The sequence below is a fragment of the Squalius cephalus genome, assembly GCF_949319135.1.
Source record: "Squalius cephalus genome assembly, chromosome: 12".
Lineage (NCBI taxonomy): Eukaryota > Metazoa > Chordata > Actinopteri > Cypriniformes > Leuciscidae > Squalius > Squalius cephalus.
Window position 1 is genome coordinate 2,823,775 of NC_137133.1, and position 27,962 is coordinate 2,851,736.

Sequence of the window (27,962 nt, forward strand, 5' to 3'; positions counted from 1 at the left end):
CTAGATGGTACAACAACTCACGCTGCACTTTCCTGCACACCCACATATGCTTGTGGAAGTTTGGCTGTTTCTAAACGCGATCACAGGCAGCAGTGCGAAGATTATTCTGCGCTAATTTGATCTAATATTTAATGTGTTTTTGTATTTATAGATTTATGTAGCAATTGATAATCTATACAATTGGTAAATATATTTGAAATTAAGATTGTGCTAATAATGTTTGGTTTTGTCCAAGGTAATTAAATCAACAGTTTTTAAATCAACTGAAGAATATAAGTGTGTGGTAAAAGTTCCACCTTGCCACTTTGTACATTTAAGATTTTTTAACAAAACAACCCACTTTTATGATTTATTTTCACACAAAATTTGTTGCTCCATCAATGGTCAATATTTGTTTTGTTTGTGTGTTGTTGTTTTTTAGCAATCTTACACTATACAGGGACAGGCGGTCATGGCCTAATGGTTAGAGAGTTGGACTTGTAACCCGAAGGGTTCGATTCTCAATACCAGCCGGAAATGACTGAGGTGTCCTTGAGCAAGGAACAGCAAAATGGCTTGCATGTGTGTGTGTGTGTGTGTGTGTGTGTGTGTGCACTAACCCATCCAAGTTACACACACACATGGTAAATCTCAAATGAATTGATAATTAAGCCTGTCTTCAACATTTGGCCATATATTAATCAATATCCTCGTTGAATATCTCGCCGTGGGAATAACCTTCAGGCATGATGAATTCCTGCTTGACTTTGCTCTGTTGTCATTGCAAGCCTAATCTCTGGCGTGAAGGAGTGTGACGTGCTCATGGGGATGGCCATCATACACACCTTCCGCCTCCAAGCACAGAAGTGTTCCTCAATGGGTCGAGGAAAGGTAATATGGTGATAGACATAGGGAACCGAAGATGATCCTGGAACTATTCCCAAACCAGTTTTGCATGATGGAAACTGACATTGTCCCCACACAATAACTCAAGACAGGAGATTTCTTCAACCTGCTCAAGTTCATTTTGAAAAACTATCAGGTGTTCAGTCTCATATGATCCATGAAATGGTGTACAGCCTGCCACACCATCTTAATATTTAGCCACTCACATTGAGACGTTTCCCTCATACTTTATGCACTATTAATGCCATTTACTGTACCGTAAAAGTATTGTGAATAGTAAGCAGACTTGTAGATCTTTGTAGGTTATGGTGAACTAACCTAGCAGTCTCTACCATGGTAAGGCCTCTATGGTCAAGAATGATGGCCCTTTTGATCTCTTTAATCGATTAAACATAAAGATTATTTGGATTAAACGATAGACGTGTAGTAAAATGAAAAAGAAGAGATATAAATTAAAACTTTGATAGTAATAGCATTATGAAAGCCAGTTACTGTGAATTCAATATTTATATGAATGTTGATTTGTGTATTGTACTAATGTTAAAATATGCTGTAGTGTATTTTGATGATCTGTTGTGAAACTAAGAGTTTTGAAAATGTACTACTACCTAAAAGCTTGACGTATGTTTAGAATAATATTCCATAGCCCTTCCTCTATCCGTAACACTAATGCTCTAATGTAAAACACTACTAAAATACTAATGAATCCCGAACGTTTTCATGAAAGGACAGTTGATAAGAACATTGTTCAAGCTTCCCAACCCCATGGCTTGCCATAACAATGCTCTTACCCTTGTTCCTAAAATATGATTGAGATTTTCTTCCAGAACCAACAAGAATGTAAATCCAGGATCATGTCAGCCAGAAAAGCCTTCCTCTTTAATTGAAAGTTCTCAATCTCCCCTCATTACGGGTCACCAAACAATGGAAACCCTCAAGGCTCTGTGTTAGGCCCACCTCTGTTTTCCTCATGCACCCATAACTGTGTTACAAAACTCAAGTCATTGAAGTTTGTGGATGATATAATGTCACAGACGGTGCAGAGGACGTATAAAGAGAGGAAGTTGAAACAAGGACATTGTGTGAGGACAACAACCTCTGTCTGAACAATAGTGGAAATATGGATATAATCATGGATTAAAGGACACATCAGAGATGAAACACACACCTAGATACACGTGGTCAAAAAACTTGATAGTGCCTCCTTTTTTCAAAGATGAGATTAAATATGGTTACATGAAATTAAATATCTTGGCCAATCTCGCTATTGACAGACAGTAGCTCATTTAATTGCATAATAGCCATGGGAGTAACTCTGCATGGTAGCCTGAAGCCCCAAAGGGTCAGGCAAGGCATTGTGGGATAGCCTACCCAACATCAAGGACATGTCATGACCTCAGGTGTCGTCAGATGGTCAGTTCTAGATAGATTGACCTCGCTTACTGCAGTTGAAGACTGCATCAACACATAGTCAAAAAACAAAAGACTACTAAATAATGGAATCCGAACAATAAAATGTATTAAATTTGCAATATGTGGAGAAATAAAGTGTGTCTTGTTCGTCTCATTACCCCTTGTGTATATATAGAGCCCTTGTGGTTTGTCAGTTGATGGTGTTTCATGCTTTCTGTGCTCTCTGCGTTTCCTGGTTGTTCTGTTTGGATTATTATTAAACTCCTACACTTCTTCACTCGCTTTCCTGGCACCCAGCATTACAATAGCTTTCCATTTTTAATTAAAAGTTTGCATCCTCAAAAGACACGATTGACATAATTCTGTATCATTCAGAATGTCATAAGCACTGGTGACTGTAGGATCTGACAATCAAAGTGGCGTAATGGAGTAGAATTAGACTAATCAATGGAGAAATCTATCAGTTAATCAGTTAGAACAAATGTGTTTGTACAAGTGACACATAAATACACATGCAATGCATGTGAATGCTGAAGGAAAAGTACATTGTACATTTTCATTCAGCATATGATTATATTAAAGGAGAACTCCGGTCAATTTTAACATTGAGCTCATTTTTTTGTAAATTTGGAGTGCTGTCAGTACAGAGAACAACGACAAAAAATCGGTGTTGCCTACACCGTGTTATCCTCTTTTTAAAATGTGCACCCTGTTGACTTCAATGGGGCAAGTTTAAAACCTGCTTTTAGCCTCTTAACATCCTTGATGTGTCATTACAAGTGCACAGGTCATGTGAGTGATTCCTTCAGAGTGAACGCGGGTCAATCTGACTGCAGTAGATGTGAAAGATATGAATAAAAGTGATGTTAATTCAGCCAGCGCACATACCTGTGTTTACATTCTGTTTTCGGTCGAAGTCCAAAGTAATCGATAGTCGAGTTCACGCGCATGATCATAGGTAACTAAACCAATGCGCGTGAACTCGACAATCGATTACTATGGACTTTGACCGAAAACAGGATGTAAATACAGGTATGAGCGCTGGCTAAATAAATATCATTTTTATTCATATCTTTCACATCTACTGCAGTCAGATTGACCCGCGTTCACTCCGAAGGAATCACTCACATGGCTGTGCACTTGTAATGACACATCAAGGATGTTAAGAGGCTAAAAGCAGGTTTAAAACTTGCCCCATTGAAGTCAACAGGGTGCAAATTTTAAAAAGAGGATAACACGGTGTAGGCAACACCGATTTTTGTCGTTGTTCTCTGTACTGACAGCACTCCAAATTTACAAAAAAATGAGCTCAATGTTAAAATTGACCGGAGTTCTCCTTTAAACGTATATATTATAACAAACAGCCATGAAAACAGCTTATGATATGCAACCATTAAAGAACAAGGTGTATACTGTATACGTTTTTACATATAGGCTATTTATTTAGTTGTGACATTTACATTTCAGATATTGAATATACAGTTATATTCAATATAAACATTTTTATAATGTATTAGACATTTTGGAATATAATTACAATTTGTTTTGATATTTATGAAACTCTCAGACTTTTGCAACAGCATTAGGTCCGCAGATGTACTGTGTAGCCTAAAGAAAAAGGTATAATGTAAAACCCAGTAATAATGTAACTCTCCATATTATCTTTGCTCATATCACTTTCCTGCATTCTGTGCCCGCTCTGTTGTCAATAAACTCCTGTTAACTTTATATCCATCTCTTGAGTCTGCTTCTGTAACAATATTATCAAGATTTTTTTTTTATTGTGCTACAATTATATGATGTATATTTTTATTTGTTTGTTTTATTTATTTTTTGTTTATTTTTGTACAAACATTAAACCAGTGAATAGTTTGGACACACATTTTATTAATGTGGGAAACATTTTAGAATAATAGTCCAACCAAAAATAAATACCAAATGAAAATGATTTTTATGACTGAGTATTATTCAGTATTGGAGGTGGAGGAACATGCTAGACATTTGTTAGCTGCTTTTCCTTTACTATTCACAACTAAATGAAAAAAATATATTTATTCATTTATAATTACATTTATATATTTTATAATTATTGATTAATAAAATAATATTTAATTTTTTTTTTTTTTTTAAAGAAATTCACATATACACTAACCAAAAATGCATTAATTTCAAGCATTTAAGAAAAACATGTTTTTATGGTTTGAGAAAATATGATTGACTCATTTACTACTAGTCAATTCCAATGACTAAAATCCTGTAAAGTCCAATGTATTGACTGGTCATAACTCTTTTCGATTTATAGCCTATACTCCAAAATTATCACGAATATGATTGAACGAACATTAAATTATTTTTTTAAAAATGTTGACCTTTAACACCTTTTAAAAAATTATTCCAGAGATACCATTTGGAGGAAACTAGAACAATGTTCAGTGACTATACCACTGGATTATGTAAGTGTAATTCAAATAACACGTAATACCCACATAACATTACATAATATCCAGCCAGCAAATGTCTGTTTCCCCTGCAACCTGTGAAAGCCCCTCCTGGTGCAGCAAACCGCATCTCTGACCTTCACGCTAATGCAGATTACCCGCACGCAGAGTGCATTAGATGGCACAGGACCGTCTTCAAGGTTCCGGCGGCAGTGCTGGGGATTTTGAGCAAAAGATTGAACTTTTTAACTGTTTCTAGAGGCATTCGCGTGCATGGCTGCATGTTGAGGCGCGCATCATGCACGCGGATGTCTGCTTTCTACTGTGCGCGTGCTTTCTCTCCACCGGAGCGCTTCAGACCTGCAGCCAAACCAGGTGAGCTCATCACACACACACTCATGCGTTCATCAGTTCATACCAAACCAGGTGAGAGCATCTCATCACACACACACTCACTCATGCGTTCATCAGTTCAAACCAAACCAGGTGAGAACATCTCATCTACACACACACTCATGCGTTCAACAGTTCAAACGAAACCAGGTGAGAGCATCTCATCACACACACACTTATGCGTTCATCAGTTCATACCAAACCAGGTGAGAGCATCTCATCTACACACACACTCATGCGTTCATCAGTTCACTCGTACGAATTGGTCGTGAGATAGCGTTGGTTATTCATGGCAAGAGTGTAAGAAACGGAGACTTTAGTCGCGCTGAGACGGGATGCCGATACACTGCAGTGAGTGATGAGGATGACATGATTCACTTGGTGTATTCAATAATTATTTCTTGTTTCTATAGCTATTTCTGCAATAGTTACGATACAAAAGTAAAAGAAACAATATAATATAATACAACATATATATATATATATATATATATATATATATATATATATATATATATATATATATATATATATATATATATTGGGCTGTGAAAATCGCGATTAATCGCATCCAAAATAAAAGTGTTTACATAATAAATGTGTGTGTACTGTGTATCATTATTTTGTATATATACATACACACACTTGCATGTATATATTTAAGAAAAATTTGTTATTTATATATACAAATATTTATATTTATATATAATATAAATTATATTTAAATATATACAGTATATACATGCAAATATTTCTTAAATAAATACATGCATGTGTGTGTATTTATATATACAAAATAATGATACACAGTACACACACATTTATTATGTAAACACAAACTTTTATTTTGGATGCGATTAATCGCGATTAATCTTTTCACAGCCCTATATATATATATATATATATATATAAACAATTCAAATTCAAAACGAAAAAATAAATAAATTAAATGTGAAAAAAAGCTTTGAATTTGGTAGTGCATTTAAATGTACTTGTCTTAATTTTATGACTGATGAAAAATGTAGAAAAAATTTTTAGAACAAAGCATAGAGAACAATTTCTAGGCATTTAATCAGTTATAAACAAAATTGTCTCATTGTTGATGTGAGGTGCTTTGCAAAGATGATTTCTACTAAAGCATGATGCTATTTGGATTATTCTCCAATCGTGCTGAAAAACATGATCATCACGAGTGCTGGCATCATTACAGCAAAAGGGGATATAACAAACACTAAGAGCAGTGATCTCCACTGTACTTATGGGTAGTAATATTAAAAATCATGCTTACAAAAATAATTTCACAGCATAATCATGAATGTGTCTAATGAGTTGCTGCTATGTTCTGATATCTAATGGTCATGTGACTTCATGCATTTGTCAGATTCAAACGAGAAACCAGCCGAAGAGAGAGAGAAGCTCATAAACCTGGCAGGTACAACAACAATACTGTCAAATTTATCATACATATTTCATTTTCTTCTATAGAAAAAAAAAATACACCATATAATTTGCAAGAATTCTCAGGTTAAAGGCACCAGTACTGTTGCAATCCCGAAATGAGAGTAACATTACAATTAAACTAATGAGAATAATATTACAAAAATGATTTTACATGCTGAGTAGAAATAAACATAAATGCAATTGTCAGGTTTATGTTCAGTTATGGATTTGTCTTTCATTGATTCCCTGCTCAGTTCCTGCTTCCGTTGATCCCTATTTTCCCACTTCTTTTCTGTTATTAAGCTTTTTTATTTTCTCCATAGTAACCAATGATTTTCACCTGTGTCTCATTTAGTTTTTTGCTTTTACCCCTCAGTTTTCAGTTGTGTTTGGTTCTCGTTGCATGTAATGTGTGTTTTTTGTTCTCCTGTCTTGGATATGTTCTCCTGAATGCTTTTGTTTTGATAATTGAAGTTTTTGACTTTTGGAATTTGATCCACACCTTTATCATAATGTTTTTGTGACTTCTTTTACATGTTTATTTCTCTCTTGAACAGCACCTTACTGATGAGAAGTCCAGACGTCACAAAAGCTCCCTTCACAAAATCAGAGCAGCTCCTGGAGTTAGACGACCATGACTTCACCATGAGGCCTGGCTTCGGAGGTGAGACGAGAAGAAAACGTTGAGCCCCAAAAACATTATGAAATGATGAAAAGATGAAGATGAAAGAAAGCACTGACAGATATGTTGAGAAGAGTTTCCAGGCTCAGGTAGAAATTATGGGCAGTTGTCTAAAACAATATACATTTATTATAGTTTAACTAAAATATATTGTTGGTTATTCTACAGAATCTAATTTTATTAAGTGTTACATTTGATTTTTTAATTACATTTTATTACAAAATAAATGGATGATTACTTTTTTTCTTAGATGATTTCTGCTTGCTCTAAGTATGATTTTATTGGCTTTATTTGTGGTGCATATATGGACTAATAAGCAACCTGGTTCTCATTACTGCATTAATGTCAGATATGAAATACCAAGATCTTAATAAACACCACAAGACTCAGACTTATGAGGATTTGGACTGACATCACATGCAATCAGCTTAACATAAGCTCATGGCAGATTATAACACTGATTTACTGTGGCCCTGTGCCACGAGCATTCACTTTTCGGCCCGTATCTTCACTAAAGTTCACCCAAACTGTAAATACTATCCGCTCAGATCAAAACCAGATTAAGGTTTATGCAAATGGTGTCCTGAGGTGAAAAAAAGGACATTTAGGGTTTTTCACAAATATTCTTTTGCCTTTCACAAGTTTCATGCAAGTTTTTTTTTGTTCTTTGAGTGCTAAAGATGAACACAGAGATTTGCAAGAAATGTCTGATGGTATGGTGAGTCAATAGATATCTGCATTTAAATAGCTTTCTATGTTAATTAATTTGACATTTCAACTAAACCCTAGTGTTAATTGAGCTATAAAGCTGTAGACGGACAGATCAAGAATCACCTTACAATCACAAAGTCTTCAACTGTGGTTTGTAGATGATGATTGGATGGTCTATTGCAAAAGTTTTATGTGTTGTCACAAAATTGTATTTAATTTTCTGTGAGGGTTGATTTTATCTAATGTGTGTCAAGATAAACTGGAAAAATGGGGCACTTTTTAAAATCTATTCTGATCAATTAAGATCATTAATCTTTATATTTTATGAATTAGCATGAGCATTTCATAAAGCAATTAGAGTGTGGACATTTTCTAAAAGTCACTAAATGGCCCAATAGAGAGTTAAAGTGTAGATCAAGGTGCAAACAGTCTTTTATTTACACAAAGAAGATATCCTAACCTCAGGTGTGTTGTGTTAAATTTAGTCATTATTACACATTTAACTGTTATCTTGATCTTGTGTGCATTGTAAAACATTTTAAAGCTCATTGATGTGTGCAATTTTTTGCAATAGATCATGATTTAAAAAGGACAAATCGTGCTTGATTTCAGGTGCCGCGATCCCTGTAGGTGTTGATGTTCAGCTTGAGAGTCTGGACACCATCTCTGAAGTTGATATGGTAGGAGATTGACACGTCTTTATAAAGATGGCTTACAGCTTTACAGCTCTTGCATCATGAATGATTGAGTGCTATCATGATCTGAACTGACACTGGATTTGGATAATAGCAAGAGCTCTAATTCAACATTTCCAAGCACCCTAGATGCATTGTCTTTTTCCGTATAGAGGGCTCTTAGGATAGAGATAAAGCTACTGTTTTTAATCAGTTGTTAAGATGAATATATGATTGGACTGTGTGTTGCAGGACTTCACCATAACCCTGTACCTGAGACACTACTGGAAGGACGAGCGACTGTCCTTTCCCAGCAACACCAACCAGAGCATGACCTTCGATGGCCGGCTGGTGAAGAAAATCTGGGTACCCGACACATTCTTTGTCCATTCCAAACGATCCTTCATCCACGACACCACCACGGAGAACGTCATGCTCCGAGTGTATCCCGATGGCAAAGTGCTCTACAGCTTGAGGTAACCAATCACACGCACACACACTGATGATCTTGTGTTACAACAAAGCTCTGACATTTGATTCAGGCTTTGCTTTTTCGTATTTAACATTTGCCCTCTCAGAACTGTGGATGCGCTCAATTTAATCCCGATCAAAGCTCAAGAAACAGATTGCCAGCCATCAGAAGAGTTATGTTACGTCCAGCTTTGCTGTATGACATAGCTGAGTCTAAACCTAATCAGGGGGAGAGACTCTGATTTGCTCAAACAACAAGATCTCTGGTTTTCCATCAAAGATATAAACCAACACATTCACTTTTCCATGTTTGCAAGATCTGTCTTCTCCAGGAGGCGCTGATTCTGGTTCTTGCTTTAGATGAGTGAACGTGTGGATTAACATGTGGGAATCTGGCGGATTAATGCAACCCACATGTCTATTCAGACTCAAAGCTGGCTCATTGATGAGCTTTAATCTCACATCCGTCCCACACCCAGTCTGCTGGACAAAATGACTTTTTTCTTCTATGTACATCTCAATTTACAATCTATAAGTCAATCTGTTGTGTCAAGACTAGCTCCTCCCTCTCAGCCGTTTGATCCGGTGTCTGTACATTTATCCCAGGCCAGATGGCTGATCCCTAGGGGTTGTGCGATTTACAGTGCATTCAGAACGTATTCAAACCCTTTCTTTTTTTTATTTTTATTTTTTTATGTTGCAGTACACTAACCACATTTCCAACACAGGCGATGACAGACAAAGAAACCTTGAGCCTAAGAAACCTTGGTGTCTTGTTCGACCAGTCGATGTCTCTGGATGGTCATTCAATAGCCTGGTTAAAACCAGACCATTCTCAGTAGTAACAGAGTTATGGTCTGGCAAAGCTTCATTAATAACTCATTTCCAAAGGGGCGTCACCAACGGACGTCGCTCAAATGCCTCTGGGCGCAGTTGGATAGACCTAAAACCAATCAGAGCGATCGGCATCGTGTAAAGCCATATCCTGCGTCCCAATTCGCCTAAGTTACACTACGCCATAAAAGTATGTACTCTTTTTGTGAAGAAAAGGTATTTACTTTTGAATGTGTAGCAAAAAAGTAGGCAAGCTTTGGGACATACTACTTCGTCATCTTGATCGGACGGATCTGTCGCATGCGTCCTGTCACGTAAACTGCCCTGTCAATCATCGTGTCACAGTTAAAATCCTCTATTAAATCTAATTTAATTTCCTACCGTTTCGGAGAGAAATGTAGTAGCACGTTCATCTGCCAGTGGGTCTTTCATGGAGACTGTCCTCATGTGTTTGCAATTTGAATATAATAATGCATTTAAACGTTGGTGCGCTTAACGGACGTCGCTCAAAAGCCGCGCAATTGGATAGACCTAAAACCAATCAGAACGATCGTCATTGTGTAGAGCCCGCCTCAACGTTTCTGATTGGTGCCTCGATTTGTATGGATTAGAAATGGGCTTGAATGAGCTCTTTGCCAGACTACTTGCAGAGCAAATCTAAATTTGCCGGAAGTTTGTCTGGGTTTTCCCAGGCTAGTCATTCTAGACAGTTGGTCAGAAACTGTTTTTATTATTTGAGAAATATTTCTAAACTGAGAACATTGTTGTCCAAAGCCGACATGTCTCTGACATGACATTCTCATTTAGATTATGGTAATTCTCTTTGTTTCAACAAATCTTCTCTGAGTTGTCTCTAAATGGTACAAAACGCTGCAGCCAGGCTTTTAACAGGAGCCAACAGAAGGACACACATTCCACCGGTTTTATCCACACTCCATTGGCTTCCAGTCAAATGTAGAATTGATTTTACTTGGTTTTAATTGACTTTTAGAGCACTATATGTACAGGCCCCCCCAGAACATCACAGACCTGTTGACCCCCTTCTCCTCCCGCACGCTCCGGTCCTCAGGTCAAAACCTCCTGATGGTCCCCAAAACCCGCTTTAAAGGGATAGTTCACTTTGAAATTAAATTTTGGTATGTTTTAGCTTACCTCAAGGGCATCCAAGATGTAGGTGTCTTTTTTCCACAGTAGTTTCAATTTTGATATTTTTAGGTCAAACCGTTCTTGTCTGTCAGTCATTTAATGCAGGTCTGTGGTCACTGTCTCAAAGAGCATGCACAGAGTCCAAATTAAACAATTCCCCATCGTCCAAATTAAACAATTCCCCATCGTAAGTACACATTGATGGCCTAAGACACGAAACGAGCGGTTTGTGTGAGAAAACGAACAGTATTTATATCGTTTTTACCTCTTATAACACAGCCACGTCCAAGTGATCTGAGGGTGCGGGTGCTTCCTGGTGTGTGTCGTGTGCGCAGACTGGTGCATAGATATATACATATACATATACATATACATATACATATATATATATATATATATATATATATATACACTAGATGTCACCTTGGCTACGGCAGTTCATTGGAACGAATGTCTTTAATGCGACATCTAGTGTATATATATATCTATGCACCAGTCTGCGCACACGTCACACAGCAGGAAGCGCACGCGCCCTCAGATCACTTGTACGTGGTTGTGTTATAAGAGGTAAAAACTATATAAATACTGTTCGTTTTCTCACACAAACCGCTCGCTTCGTGTCTTAGGCTATCAATGTGTACTTACGATGGGGAATTGTTTTAATTTGGACGATGGGGAATTGTTTAATTTGGACTCTGTGCATGCTCTTTGAGACAGTGACCATAGACCTGCATTATATGACTGTCAGACAAGAACGGTTTGACCTAAAAATATCAAAATTGAAACTACTGTGGAAAAAAAGACACCTACATCTTGGATGCCCTTCAGGTAAGCTAAAACATACCAAAATTTAATTTCAAAGTGAACTATCCCTTTAAGACTCGGGATGTCCTGTCCTGTCCTTTTAGGCAGTTTTAGTTGTTTGGGCTTTTATGTTTTATGTTTTGCTTTTATCTCTGATAGTTTTATCTGTGTTTTATTGTTGTTTTATTTAATTTGTAAAGCACTTTGTGATTTCTATCTGTGCTAGGTGCTATATAAATAGATTACTTACTAAAGTTTACACACACACTCTCAGAAAATAAAGTACATAATTGTACCTTTAGGGGTACAATGGCTTGTCACTAGGGCTGTACCCTCAAGGGTACAATATTGGACCTTAACCTTTTTTTGACCCTCAAAAAGGTACATATATGTACCTTGAGGTCCAATAATAAGCCCTATGGGGTACGCTAGTGTAGATTGTACCTTGGCGGACAGAAATGGACTCCTAATGTACCCCTATTTCAGACAGTGCAAAGAACTGAACAAAACAAGGTATCTATCTATCTATCTATCTATCTATCTATCTATCTGGAAACAAAATGAGACAGGTGCAAATAATCAGAAACCAAAGAAAAATAACAAGGCTAAACTGAAAGGAAACACAAAAACAGACGAATGAATTAAAGCTACGTTCACACCGTCAGTCCAAATCCGATTATTTGTGTATCCGATTGGAATCTGATTTAAATGATTGACTGTGTATCGCAACTGTTCAATGACGTTGTGTTGGTAGTTATATGCCAAAAACAACAACAACAGAAACATGGATTGGTTTGCAATACAGATGTTGTCTTATTTACAGCATGATAGTGTGTATCCGCCGCTCTGGTCTCCTGAATCTTCTGAGTCAGCAGCAGAACCGGATGAGGCTGGCGTCAGCGGCTTTATTCTGTGCTGTCGTCTCCGTCGGTCTCAAAACATGTCTCTGTTATATTGGCATTTTCTGCTCGTCCGCCACTTTGCAACAACACAGCCTTGTTTCTGCAGAGACTTTCAGCACGTTTCCTATAACGACAACTCACATTTACGCTTTACGTGGCGTGAGAAAGTCACATAAACCACGCGGAATTTCCAGAAATTTTAATAGTAGGCTATTTCAAACCACATATGAATGTAGCTCAAGGCGGATTTATAAAAATCGCATTTAATATTTTTTGCCTTTACACTTGATCAGATTTCAATCAGATATGCACAAAAATCGGATTTGGATTTACAGTCTGAACTAGGCTAAAAAGACAAGGAAACCAAACATAATCCTGACAGTGTAAAATGAAGGGGTCTGAATTCTTTTTAAATGTATTGTAATTTCTCTCTTTATATTTATACTGTACCCTAAATTGCCCCTATTATGCAGGTGTACATGCATCAACGGTAAAAAAACACTTTAATTTTCTCATAATATACACTGCACATCACCACATTGTTCAATGATTCTCAAACGACTCGTCAGATGAATCAATCTCTCTAAATCCCTCCTTTCCGCGAGCAACTCTGCTCTGATTGGCCAGACGGCCCAGTCTGTTGTGATTGTCATTTATGGTCTCTGCTTAAACAACATACTGTTTCATTCATTTAGTTTTATTTTGATACAAGAGAACTCCTAAAAAGGTATACCGTGCATTGATTATGTCTGGAGAGAGTATCTTCTCTTCTCAGTCCTGAAATTACAGTTATGGACTAAAGTTAATCTCAGTTTTTAACCCATTTTAACCCAAGTTTCTGAAGTCAGAGATCACGTTTGCAACCCAAGCTCATTGGAAAAATGTTCATTTCAGCTGGAAACTGCAGTGAATTTTATATATAGGAACTTTTTTTGGAGTTAATAGAGGCATGTTTTTTCTGGTGTAATAAACAGTTCATTACTGGCTGTGAAACTAAAAATAATATCACATTGCATGATGGCAATGTGGGGATCCTAGATGATTTCAAAGCCCATTTGTTAACAGGGCTCCTCCCTCAATAAGACATATCAGGATTATGACTGAAATAAATGAAATAACATTTTATTTTATGTGCGCATGTATTTCTATTGCAAATTGTAAGAATTAAATAATTCCATGGACATTTTTTTGGATGAATATGTGAAATGTTAAGTCGGGGGGGAAGGCTGCACTCCCTTCGGTTATAAGACGGTTTCTATCCAATGTATTTGTTCTATATATCTGTGACACAAGTTTTAATACACTCTCAACAGGGTCACAGTCACAGCGATGTGCAATATGGATCTCAGTCACTTCCCGCTGGACACCCAGACATGCTCACTGGAGATCGAGAGCTGTGAGTCTAAACAATATTTTCAGGACTGAATTAAACATTTCACAGAGTAATGTGACAAGAGTAAAGCAGAAGATTCAGTGTTTATCTAGTGTTTGTGAGTTCATATTTGTGTTATTTTCTTTGCAGATGCCTATACCGATGACGACCTCATGCTGTACTGGAAGAGAGGAAACAAATCTCTGCAGACGGATGAGAAGATCTCGCTGTCTCAGTTCCTCATTCAGGAGTTTCACACCACCACAAAACTAGCTTTCTACAGCAGCACAGGTACTGGTGATCGGATCTCCGGGACACTTAAAGCACTGGCTCCTGGAGCTCCACCAACAGTTTAGATGTTTCCTATCTTGAAGTCTCTACTATTGAGCACAAGAGTTGAATCAGCTGTGTTTGATTAGGGAAACATACAAAATGTGCAGAGTTGGTGGTGCTCCAGGACAGGTCTGGCACGTTTTTTAAATAACCGTTGATTAATTGGTCTTTTCAGGGTCTTTTCAATTATTGGCCACCATTAGAAGACACAAGGGGGCGCTGTATAGTACCTTCAGACCCGTACTTCCACCGGTCTCGCTCTTAACGGATTACGCCTAGCAATTACGTGCGTTATGTTCAAATGACATTGCCCTGTTGATTTATCCATCATTTTGAGTCACGGCAGCGCAATTATTCAACAAAGATGGATTTAATTCCGAAGCCTAAAACGATAATCTTCTCGCTTTTTGGTTTTAAAGGGGTCCTATTCATAGACTGTAAAAAAAATATGGACGTAGTGTCCGTGACGTCACCCGTAGGTTCTGAAGACCGTCGCCATCTTGGCAGCGCGTCACTCCCGAATTGATTTATTTTTACAGTCAGACAATGAGCTGAGGTAACGTGACGGCTAACAGACAACAGACAAACGGCTAATGATGACTAATGAGCACAGCAGCGGGAATCCACCTGTCTCTCAAAAGTGGACATCCTTAATTATGCAGAAATTTAAGGCTTACTGTGCGTTCACACCGCCGGCGGCGAGAGCGTCAAAGTGGCCGGAAGCCATTCATTTTCAATGAGAGCCGGCGGCGAGCTCCGGCGAGGGCGGCGCGGCGCGTCTTGGACGGCGAGAGCGGCGAGAAGAGTTGAAATCAAGTCAACTTTATGGTAATAAGCTATGACGCGGTTCAGCGGCAACCAATCGGAATGTAGAAGTCCTCCGCCTGAGAGGATACTGTAAACTTTGGTTCCGACCACATTAGTTCCTAAGCAAAATGGAGGAAAAATTAATCATTTCTGTTGTGGGTTTCCCGTTATTGTACGACTTGTCATCCATAGTGTTGTCAGATTGATTATAAAAGGCCGCGCAACATTTTTTATAGGCAACATTTTTGCGCTAGAACTTCTTTGAACTAAAAACGCTTGTTTTTTCAGCGGGAATGCAGTTAATTTGCTCAAAATAATAATGATTTTGACCAATTGCAGCTACGGTTTTTGCGGGCCCTTTAAATAAAGTTAAAAAAAATCACGCATTCTAATCTACGTCAGAGCGTCAGAGCATCCCCGAATCTTTCTACGGCGTCGGTGGCAGGGCGGCGAGAGCGAATTTTGCCGCTCTCGCTGGCGGCGGTGTGAACGTACAGTTAATATAATTACGGATGAGTTATAAAAAAATTCACCCCCCTCACAGTTGTCATGAAGGGCTAAATTAGCTGTATAGACCAAAGCCACTTTATCCTCCAGACTGTAAACATGTGTTTTTCTGCTGTAAAGTTGGGCATTTCAACATGGGGGAGATGCAGATTTGACTCACTTTCGCAGCCGGCCTCAAGTGGCCAGTCGATGAATTGCCGTTTAATTCACTTCCGTGTTGGTTTCAAGAGAGAGACAGGGAGGTTGCCGCTTGGTCCTATTATGTCCTTTTATGAAGTCTTGATTTAGTTTTTGGGATGTACTAGAATATGCTTTCATGCTTCATTGTTCAAAAAACCTCTCTCCCCAGTCTGGCCTGAATGCGTTATTGATATCAGGAAGCAGCGTAATACACACATGACGACAGGAGTGACGGCGGTGTGTATATGGAGTTACCCCTCCCACTCCTGCTAGTTTTACTGAGATCTCTTATCCCGTGCGAGTTCTGTGGTAAAATTACATTACTCCATCTACCCTTGCTAAACTATTTCCGTCCAAACAGGGCTTTAGACAATGAATCGTCGGCCACATCTCATAATGGTGCCAGCCCTACTCCAGGCTCAGGGATGGGAACCACTGAGTGTCTGAACTGATCCTTCACTAATCCCACTTTAAAACCACTACTGATCAGTCCTACATTGACAGCTGTTGCCCTCCACATTGTCCCATAATGTATGTTGCATAATACCATAATTCCTGTAACAATTCCTGGTTATTAAAGCAGTTAAAACTATTTGGAGACTCTATTTTTATGTCCTGTAAAACTAACCACAATGGCATGGCTTTAACAGTTAAAGATGGTTAAGTAAAAGTCAAATGTAGGTATCTAGAGAGAATATATGCAGGAAACGCACAGAATGTGCAATATCAAGTCAAGTCATCTTCATTTATATAGCGCTTTTAACAATGTAGATTGTTTCAAAGCGGCTTTAGAGTGATAAACGGATAATTTAAGGTAACAGAGATTGTTTTGGCTTTATAGCGGTTCTTTAATAAAGTTATTGTCCAGCTAAAGTTAGTTTTGATTGATTCGCTTCCGTCGCAACGATCATTAGTTATTAAATTAGGGGCCGCTAAGACGACACCGTTCTCTCTACACAGACTTTAACGCGAACCTGTGAGAAACGCTGATGGCGTTCACGTGCGCATCAAGAATTAATTCTATAGTTATGTGCGTTTGAATATATTTTCGCAGGTTTGTAATTCCCTACAAACCAAGCCTTAAACTACTTGTCTGGCCTTAAAAAATTGTATACAGAATTTTATCACTTCGGGGTAGATACACGAAACCGAAATTATCCCGACAACGCTTTATCTGTAGAGTAAAGGGATCCTCCATAGGGAGAGACTAGTTGGCACTTCAGCACTGCGTTGTCATCGGGTCCAGGCGGAGGGCCTTCGTCAGATCTGGACTGTGTGTGTGTGAGTGTGTCCAGGCGAAGATCCTTCATCAGATCTGGAGTGTGTGTGTGTGTGTGTGTGTGAGTGTGTCCAGGCGAAGGTCCTTCATCAGATCTGGATACGGCCTGGATCCGGCAGGCTGCGGGAAAACCTCGGGATAAACAAAGACACTAAAATTAGTGTAGATGCCATTCTTCTCATGATGTAACGAGTACATCAGGATTTATGGCAATCCGTTAAGTGTCCTAATCTATGCAGCCTAACATTAAATTATAGAAGTCTATAATGTATTATGTGAATGCTAGGTCAAAGAGATGTGTCTTTAGTCTAGCTTTGAACTGACAGAGTGTGTCTGCTTCACGGACAATGGTAGGAAGACTGTTCCAAAGTTTTGGTGCTAAATAGGAAAAGGATCTAAACAGTATATTCTTTTATCAAACCTTCAAATAAATCGAAAGTCCATGATGTGGATTATGCTGATCTGTATAATTATTACATTCCCAAAGTAAGAACATTTGCAGTGCAAAACTTCAATTAATTTATCAGATCAGATGACAGTGTGATAGTACTGTAAGTAAAGAGGTTACTAGACAGTAACCCTGAACTTATCTCTACAGGACACTTGTCCTCAAGGAGCAAATTTGAACACCCTTAACTTACACTTATGATATCACTTATAATCGCTTTCAAAAGAGACTTTTCTGTTTAAAGCTTAAAAGTGAGAATCAAAAGGGGACACTTTGTCAGAACGCCATATTGGCTTCACTCTAATAGTGGTAAAACATCTAATCAAATCAAACATAAACAAAAGGTCAGCATGAAATAAGTCCTTCCATGCATATTTAAAAAAAAATGTTAACTTCATATTTTGTAATCAGAATGTCATTAACTTAATCTTCCGGTGAAATGACAGACATCTCTCTGGTGACCTATGCTGGACTTCTCCAGTCATTTGGTTCATTTTTCTTTTTCAAAGAACAGTTTTACTTGTTATACTTCATGATACGGAATCAGCCGTTACTTGTTACATCCTGATTTGAAGTATAGTTCTTAGTGCAATTACATCAAATTGAATTCACACAAATCATTCCATTTGTTTGAGAAAAATGCTGAAAACAATCGAGGGTCAGACATAAACTTTTCCACGCTGCGAGTGTAAAAAGAAATCTGATGCAATGTTAGCAGATCTAAATGCAACACCGCAATCAACACTTTTCTTTTTCATTTCAATTTAGTTTAATTGTGCAGGATCATTTTTAGGGCAGTAGCTTCTTTATTCATTTTGCTGGCATTCTGCTTGAACAGCAGGGCTTTTCAATTGTGTTCATCTCGGGGAGTTTAGTTCCAGCCCTAGTTAAACACATCCGATCCAGCTAATCAAGGTCTTCAGAGTTCCTCCATTATTACGGGAGGGTGTGTTTGATTGGGGTTAGATCTGAACTCTGTGGGAATAGGATTGAAAAGCCCTGCTGTACACCATGATTGTTCGTGCTTTGACTAAAAGTGCACACTTGTCCCCTTCAATCTTCTCCTGCAGGTTGGACACACTTATAATGTGATTATGGCTGTGGTTAAGTTGGAGCTCATGTAAACAGAATACTGTAAATATGTTATCCATAAATACTTATTACCCAGTCAACACGTATGGCCACAATGTGAGGTCACCCCAGCTAGAAATGTTATTGGACGTGGACTCCAACATCGCTCAAATTTTGGTTGAAAATTAAAATTGGGTTGACGTCTAAACATTTGATGTCAGACTCCAACATCATTAAACAACTCCACAAACAGCATTACCAGCTTCACTTCCCACATGGAAAGAACCTATATGAGGATATATGCGCATATATGAAACCTATATACAGCATATATGCACATATATGATAATATATATGTTGCATATATGCGTATATATGCCACATATAGGCAAAATTGAGGTGCATATATGTGCATATACAGGCCATATAGGTCTCCTGTATTGCTTCTTTATATCCACATATAAGCCCTATATGTACATACAAGATATGTCTCCTATATAGCTCATGGCAGGATCTGGTCATTTTGTAGCTCATATCTCACTTTGGCAACTGTCATACATGATGCCTAGCTCAGATAGGCACATCTATCAATTCGAAGCTCACGGAGCTGAGAAGATCAAAAAGATTATTATTTTATTTTTTTCTGTTCAGTTTTTTGTCTTATTTTTGTTCTTGTACTATTTGATTGTTCTTAAGTAAATAAATAATGTAAATTTCTACATTTTGGGGTTTTATTTATGTTGCCTAGCTATGGCTTTTAATAATTTTACTAATATATAGGTTAACATATAGGTGCATATATAGGTGAACATACAGGTGCATATATACGTGCATATATGTACATATAATATAGGAAAACGGCCAATTTTATATATGGCACATATTAAAAACCTATATCAAAACCTATATTAAAACATATATGTTTTTATAGGTTATTTCCATGTGGGTTATTACAAACCAGATTTACTTCTGTCATATGTGTACAAAAGTCCTTATTGAGATTAACAGAGGTTTAGAATGAACCTCATTGGTTCTTGCTGAAGCTCAAACGTGCTGCGCAACACGAGAATGAACCTCACTGGTTAATTTTAAAATATCTTCATTTGAGTTCTGAAGATGAACGAAAGTCTTACAGGTTTTAAACCACATAACGAACGAGAGTAAATGAAAACAGAATTTATATTTTTGTGTGAACTATCTCTTTAAGGATTAAGTCAGTCCTTGCTCAGTCTTCAGAGTCAGAATACTTTTCTTTTTCTTTTCATTTTATTCTAACTTCATATCTCCTGCAGGTTGGTACAATCGTCTGTACATCAACTTCACTCTGCGTCGTCACATCTTCTTCTTCCTGCTTCAGACGTACTTTCCCGCCACTCTGATGGTCATGCTGTCATGGGTGTCCTTCTGGATCGACCGACGAGCCGTTCCTGCCAGGGTTCCTCTCGGTGAGATGTCTTCAATTAATTGCATAACTGCAAACCAAGTCAAGTCACACACACCCATACACACTTGCCTGCCCCAAATTACACATTTGCAGCATGCACTTTTGATCAGACTGATCTCTCTGTAGGCATTACGACGGTGCTCACCATGTCCACCATCATCACTGGAGTGAACGCCTCCATGCCCAGAGTCTCCTACATCAAAGCCGTGGACATTTACCTGTGGGTCAGCTTCGTCTTCGTCTTCCTCTCTGTGATAGAGTACGCCGCTGTCAATTACCTGTCCACGGTGCAGGAGCGCAAAATACAAAGCAGCCGGGTAAGCTAAGCTAAGACAGTCTAGTTATCATTGATTAAAGGAGAACTCCGGTCAATTTTAACATTGAGCTCATTTTTTTGTAAATTTGTACTGCTGTCAGTACAGAGAACAACGACAAAAATCGGTGTTGCCTACACGTGTTATCCTCTTTTTAAAATTTGCACCCTGTTGACTTCAATGGGGCAAGTTTTAAACCTGCTTTTAGCCTCTTAACATCCTTGATGTGTCATTACAAGTGCACAGGTCATGTGAGTGATTCCTTCGGAGTGAACACGGGTGAATCTGACTGCAGTAGATGTGAAAGATATTAATAAAAATGATGTTATTTCAGTCAGCGCTCATACCTGTATTTACATCCTGTTTTCGGTCGAAGGCCATAGTAGTCGATTGTCGAGTTCACGCGCATAGGTTTAGTTACCAATGATCATGCGCGTGAACTCGACAATCGATTACTATGGCCTTCGACCGAAAACAGGATGTAAATACAGGTATGAGCGCTGGCTGAAATAACATCATTTTTTATCCATATCTTTCACATATACTGCAGTCAGATTCACCCGTGTTCACTCTGAAGGAATCACTCACATGGCTGGGCACTTGTAATGACACATCAAGGATGTTAAGAGGCTAAGAGGCTACCAAACATGGACGTTCCATTAGAAACAAACATTGATGTATTGTTTTAATTTATTACTGTGAAGCTGCTTTGATACAACCTATGTTGTGAAAAGCGCTATATAAATAAACTTGACTTGACTTGACTTAAAAGCAGGTTTAAAACTTGCCCCATTGAAGTCAACAGGGTGCAAATTTTAAAAAGAGGATAATACGGTGTAGGCAACACCGATTTTTGTCGTTGTTCTCTGTATTGACAGCACTCCAAATTTACAAAAAAATGAGCTCAATGTTAAAATTGACCGGAGTTCTCCTTTAAGGTGTACTTGTTCTGCGGTTAATACAGCATTTTAGCAAGGCTAATCATTAATATTTAGGGACAAACATAGAGGGACCTGTCTTGTTGGCTACTCGAGATGTGCGGATCATGTCTAACATCACCAAAATCTGCAGTTAGAAATAAATCATCCACCCAGAATGTTACTTTTATGACTTGGCCCGCCTGACCGGTGGATTAACCGTAGTGTCCGCGGATATAACTGCGACCCGCGCTTCACTGTTAGCTACAAAATGTTGAATGTCAAATATCAGTCATAATCAATAAACGTAATTTCTTATGTTTTTTGTATCAATATTTATTTATTGATCCTAATTAATTTCATTTCAAATACAGTTTCTGAATGTTATTTACATATAAAAAGACTTATGTTAGTGGAGCGGCTAAGTGCTTATGTTTGGCAGAATCGTTCAGTTTATGATACAAGCGTGAAAATTGGCATGAGCAGTCTCCATGGGTCACTTGACAAGAAAATTGTCCGAGCCACTAGAAATTTCAAGATGGCGGCAATTTTTCAAGATGGCCGACACCTTAGTGGAGCAGTTAAGTGATATAGTGGTTTATTTGGTGATACAAGCATGAAAATTGGCATGAGCAGTCTCTGTGGGTCACTTGACAATAAGCCACCTACAGCTACTTGAAATTTCAAGATGGCGGCCATTTTTCAAGATGGCCACCACCTTAGTGGAGCAATTAGGCTTAAGAAATCATTTAGTTGGTGATACAAGCATGAAAACCTAATGAAAACCAAGCATGAACCTAATTGCTCCACTAAGGTGGTGGCCATCTTGAAATGACCGCCATCTTGAAATTTCAAGTAGCTGTGGGTGGCTTATTGTCTAGTGACCATCAGAGACTGCTCATGCCAATTTTCATGTTTGTATCACCAAATAAACCACTATATCACTTAACTGCTCCACTAACGTGTCGGCCATCTTGAAAAATGGCTGCCATCTTGAAATTTCAAGTAGCTGTAGGTGGCTTATTGTCTAGTGACCATCAGAGACTGCTCATGCCAATTTTCATGCTTGTATCACAAAATAAACCACTATATCACTTAACTGCTCCACTAAGAAATTTCAAGTGGCTCGGACAATTTTCTTGTCAAGTGACCCATGGAGACTGCTCATGCCAATTTTCACGCTTGTATCATAAACTGAAAGATTATACCACTTAGCCGTTCCACTATGTATTAATGATCAAGGATCGTATTTAATGGAAACTCATCTTTACCGTTAGTAACGCAAGGCAAAAGAATGAAGGATAAACTGAAATTCACGGCATTTCAACACAACATCTGCTCACGTATTTGAAGGCTGCTATTGGATCATCGAGGCTAAACGTCATATTATGCGACTACGCATTACTTTACGGAGAGCTTACGACCTACTAGCTACGTTCTGCCTTACGAACAGATGGTGCAACGGAATAAAGTACAGAGTTAGTTACAAACTAGTTAGTAGTTACTAAGCCTCTAGCGTGGACTTTACGTTCCAATTTAAAGGGAACCTATTATGCAAAATTCACTTTTGCATGCTGTTTGGACATAAATGTGTGTTGGCAGTGTGTGTACACAACCACCCAATAGTGATAAAAATCCACTCACTCCTTTTTTATTAATCCCCATAAATCATCAGCAGTGTCTGTTTTCAGAATGCGGCTTTAGTGACGTCACTAAGCACAGGCCCCGCCCACGAGTGTTGACAGACACTGCCGTTTTAACATAGCCCCGCCCTGATCGAGTTCACAGCGAGTTCCGCCATTAACTTACTGGTCTGACGAGAATGTCTCCCAGCGTAGTAGGTGTTGTGTGGCTGGATGTATTAATCCACATAGCTCTCTCTATTTACTCCCGAAATCAGAGGCAGCCGCTGAAGACGAGGTGGAATTATTTTGTTTTCAAAGAAAATGCTCCGTCAACTCTACCGAAATTCGTTTATGTAACGTTACTTACACACTTCGTTCTTATACTGTGTTTACTCAGCTCTTACGGTGCTTTTCTGGAGTAAAACTGACGCTTCATCTTTTGTGTGATGTACAATAAACTTTATTAAACTCATCAGCAGTGTTGGTCAAGTTACTTGGAAAAAGTAATTAGTTACTGATTACTGATTACTTCTCCAAGAAAGTAATCCAGTTACTTTACTGATTACTTATTTTCAAAAGTAATTAGTTACTTTACTAGTTACTTTACTAGTTACTTTTCAAAAACATGATGCACGAAATGAATACGCTATAAAGCAATAGACCTTTCTGCTTCTATTCTTTCTGCATATTCCATCATCTAAAATTGAATCAAATGAAACATTCTTTTTTAAAATTTGTTTTATTAGTTTCGGTATTTTAACTTTATGCACATTGCATCAATGATTCACTCATTAAGATGGTCGCCTGCCGCCTCCTACTGGCGGTTTATAAATATTTCTATGCATAAATAATATTTCTTATTTGTATATTCAAAAAATATTTTAAATAATCTCATTACATTATTAAATGCTTTGATTGGTAACAGCCCTTTAGCATCTTATTATTCTATTGTAATTTATTGATCAAATTTAAGAATTTTAAATGAAAGATGAGGCAAACGATTAGGGAAAAATGCCCTTTATAAAGGTTAAAATATCATAAATATATACATTTATATATGTTAAAGCTGACTGAACTGATGAGAATACTGATTCAGAATAAATTATATTTACAACACACATAAAAAAAAATCACATTTTTTTCCTGTTCTAACAAATGTTTTTACTCGGACAAGTGAATGACCGACCGAAGGACAAATGAAAAGGCTTAAATGTTGAGCCCTGGTATATATTTTTTATTATTATTCATTTATTTACCCATAAACCTGTCTTTAGGAAGCCATAAGTTACAGTGGCAAGAATAACTTTGTGAAACCTTTGGGGGTGGTGGACAGAGAGGAGTATGCCTTAATCTAGTTGATCATGCATTTCTTTTCTTTTATTCCACAGCTGATGTGTGCAGTTTTTTATTGCTTGCATTAAAATAATTTTCTCTTGTTTTGTTTTTTTAATTGCAGTCTTTTTCTTCTGCCATTCATGCTTTTCAGCTCCATGCAATCTTAAACTTTTCTTGGTTCAGCTGCACACAGTCTGAAAAGGTTTTTTGGCAGTTTGCTAAAATAAAAGACCCATTCTAAGAGCTGTTGACTTTTCTACCTTGGGAAAGAACGTTAAACGAATAACTTTAAAAGGCATGACAAATCATGACATAAGACTGACATCACTCACAACGTACCAATGCATTATCCCTCATGAACAAATATAACGTCTGATGTTTGCACGTGCATACAGTTTACCATTACGACATCGTTCATGAATAAACATGACGTCTGAACACGGACAAACGGTGCGTGTTGACGCCTCAAAATTAACGCGTTTCGTTTAAAGACTTTTGAACGCGATCGCTTGCCATAGTGTTTACCACTGACTTCGCGGCGCTCATGTCATTGTCACTCACGAGTCACGGCTCACGTCGCGAGACAGTCTCGCAGTATAACGCAGTAACGCAGCCTGCTTACGGGGAAGTAACAGTAATCTAATTACTGTTTTTGCAATTGTAATCCCTTACTTTACTCGTTACTTGAAAAAAGTAATATTATTACAGTAACGCGTTACTTTGTAACGCGTTACACCCAACACTGCTCATCAGTATATTTTTGATCATCATTCGGACCTGGTCCGAAACAGCAGACTTGTAGGCTATAATAGTGGATACATACAAGCAGATGACAAATACGTTATAACCGTAATTAAACTAAACTATACCTGTTCAATCTCCATTCAGCACTCTGACTCTGTAGGCATTATTGTCCGACTCCGGGTCGAAATGAACGCCGTTACTGAGAGTTTCTGATATTATCATCATTCCGTGAGATGAAATTGTCCTGAGAGACTGTGGCGAGCTCGTGTAGCTCCGCCCCCTGTGCCGTGCAGCAGCAGCTCATTTGCATTTAAAGGGCACACACTAAAAGCGCGTTTTCTGAGCGCCAAAAAGTGACAATTTAAACATGCTGTAAAAAATGATCTGTTGGGTATCTTGAGCTAAAATTTAACATACACACTCTGGGGACATCAGAGACTTATTTTACATCTTGTGAAAAGGGGCATAATAGGTCCCCTTTAAGAAAGAACTTACGGATGGCTGGTGCAACCCGACCCTGACCACCAACACCATTTTATATTTTAGCTGTTGTTGTTATTCTTTGTTTTACATATCTGAACTGTCCCACAATGCCTTATATTTGTCTTGTGCTTTTTGCATAGTACTTGTCTGTAGTTGAATTAAATAAAAAAACAATAAAAAAACAGCAACAACCTGAAGGGGGACATTTTCCGAATCATACAGAAGGCCAAATTTGATACAGTAGGCTTAATAGGGATACAATAAATTCTAAGAATTTCATAAGAAAAACTCTTAACCCCTTAAGTGTTGCCCATATATATTTAGAAGCCGTAATTTATCAATTTGCAACAAGAATATTTCATATTCATTAGGCGTGTTTAGGCCTTTATTTTTAAATAGAAATAAACATGAAAAATCATGAAAGGTTGGTAGAAACCTCAGTTTTGTTTTCATGCCAAGAGTTCAAAAGATAACACCAATTTAATTTTCTGAGAAAAAAAGGTCTGAAAATGTTTTGAATATAAAGAAAAATATTATGGATTCTCTATTTGTGATGCGCCATTGAGCTATAACGCACATATGTGCTCTTTTTTATGTGTTTATTAGAGGTTGAAATCAAATCAAATACTGCCAAACCACCCATACTACCTCTGAATAGGGTGTATGCTTCATAAATTGTATGAAATTATGGAAATACATGGTTCAGTTCAGCTCACTCAAAACATATATGAAAATGGAGGCGCCCTTATATGGTCAGTAAGGAAGCTGGCTGTCCATCTAGTGAAAAGGTTTGGTACTGCACCCAAATAAAATCTCACTGAAAGCTAATTTTTTGAGATATCAACCTAAAATTTGGAACACAACTTTAGATTTTTGGCTTTATTTTTCTCGCAGTTTTAGAGCAAAATATATTTTGTAATATATATATTTTATATAAAATACAAATAATTATATTTTTACATTGTACATTTTCATAAACTCAAACTTATATAACTTTTTTTCTGTTTCACTTTCATAATTTATTTCACTTCTACAATAATCTGACAAGACCAACCATATGTCCATATTCCAAACCATTCTTGAATTACAACCATTTAAGTTTGGATAGTGATTTTCATGTCTATGCGAAAAAGGGGGGGGGGGGGGGGTGACAGTTAAGGGGTTAAGAATTTCCCACATATTTTCTTTAAACTTTTTTTCTTAAGAAGAAAATTTCACCTGATCAATGTGCTTTAAATTCCGAGTACGTACTGTAATATTACATGTAATATGTGCTTGTATGATCCAGCAGTTGCCGTGTTCCTGTGGGATGACCCATCCTGGTCAGATGATGATGATGAGCAGCAGCTACAGTGACATGGACATGATGACCACGGGAAACTACGGCATGTCGGAGCTGAGCGGGGACAAACAGGAGCAGTTCCTGATGAATCTGGTCCTGGATAATGAGCAGGGAACTCAAAGACCTGCTGTAACCTCAAAAAGCAGCTTATTAATAGACACTCATGCCATAGACAAATACTCGCGGGTCATCTTCCCCGGAGCGTACTCGCTCTTCAACATCATATACTGGTCCATCTACCTGCAGTGACTGCTGCTGCTTACTATACGGGTCTCGGGAATGCAAACTACCAATGAAAATCTAAGTTTGCTCTTTTTTATGTTGCAACATGTAATCTACATTTTTGCCAGTTAGCAATAAAAGAATACATGTTTCTATATGTGGGCAGTTGACATGACCTGTCATTACACATTCTTATATATATCATTGTTAGGATGAACAGCAAAAAATATTGAATTTTTTTTTTTTCCAATAAATATCAAATTGCCTATTCAGATAGTGGTTTGTTTAGCAATTTCAAGTAAATCTCGGAAATTGTACCTCACCATGAACTGGAAAATACAGAAATGTATCAAATTGTTCAACATAGATCATGGGTAAACTATGAACACGCCACTCATCCTTCCACAAGGAAATATGGTTTACATATTTGTCTTGATACAGCGACTGGGAATCATGTGTCATGATCCGATCATGTGTCAAAATAGCGGAATACCTTGAAATGTACAGTGTGTTACATTAAAATGACTGTGCATATTATTTGCATGTAATTGCTGAGTGTGTATTATTTATAATCTACATGAAATATCCATACTTTATTTATTTGTAACACCTCAGAACCACATAAAAAGAAGGTGAAAACTAGACTTAATTGAAAGCAATGTGTTCACGGTTTATTGGACATGCTCTGGCAGCAATTACAGCTTTGACTTTTTTTGGTCACTATTATATGGAATATATGCTGTTGA

The 27,962-nt window shown here is 37.7% G+C and overlaps 2 protein-coding genes across 6 annotated transcripts in view; one reads left to right on the plus strand and one right to left on the minus strand.

Annotated features, from left to right (window-relative positions):
- LOC307168033 (snake venom 5'-nucleotidase-like) overlaps positions 1-27,962 on the minus strand; it is a 475,297-nt gene that overhangs the window by 204,097 nt on the left and 243,238 nt on the right. The window lies entirely within an intron of this gene.
- Positions 4,809-27,867, plus strand: gabrr1 (gamma-aminobutyric acid type A receptor subunit rho1). 4 transcript variants are annotated; one of them, XM_079887594.1, is made up of 10 exons: positions 4,809-5,111; positions 6,511-6,561; positions 7,127-7,233; positions 8,575-8,642; positions 8,889-9,112; positions 14,107-14,189; positions 14,316-14,456; positions 20,083-20,235; positions 20,361-20,551; positions 26,941-27,867. In XM_079887594.1, exons 1-10 carry the CDS (start codon positions 5,035-5,037, stop codon positions 27,241-27,243), a joined length of 1,398 nt encoding a protein of 465 aa, XP_079743720.1. In that variant the 5' UTR covers positions 4,809-5,034; the 3' UTR covers positions 27,244-27,867. The 4 variants fall into 4 exon arrangements, with proteins under 4 accessions (XP_079743720.1, XP_079743721.1, XP_079743719.1 ...); XM_079887595.1 differs by lacking the exon at positions 4,809-5,111 and adding an exon at positions 5,345-5,510 and having other exon boundaries at positions 26,941-27,769; XM_079887593.1 differs by lacking the exon at positions 4,809-5,111 and adding an exon at positions 6,222-6,391 and having other exon boundaries at positions 26,944-27,285.

Excerpts from the sequence above, each read along its gene's own strand:
- gabrr1 (XM_079887592.1), top strand. The coding sequence starts at position 6,309 with ATGATCATCACGAGTGCTGGCATCATTACAGCAAAAGGGGATATAACA. Across the intron at positions 7,234-8,574 it reads CATGAGGCCTGGCTTCGGAG|GTGCCGCGATCCCTGTAGGT; the intron begins GTGAGACGAGAA and ends GCTTGATTTCAG. Across the intron at positions 14,190-14,315 it reads CTCACTGGAGATCGAGAGCT|ATGCCTATACCGATGACGAC; the intron begins GTGAGTCTAAAC and ends TTTTCTTTGCAG.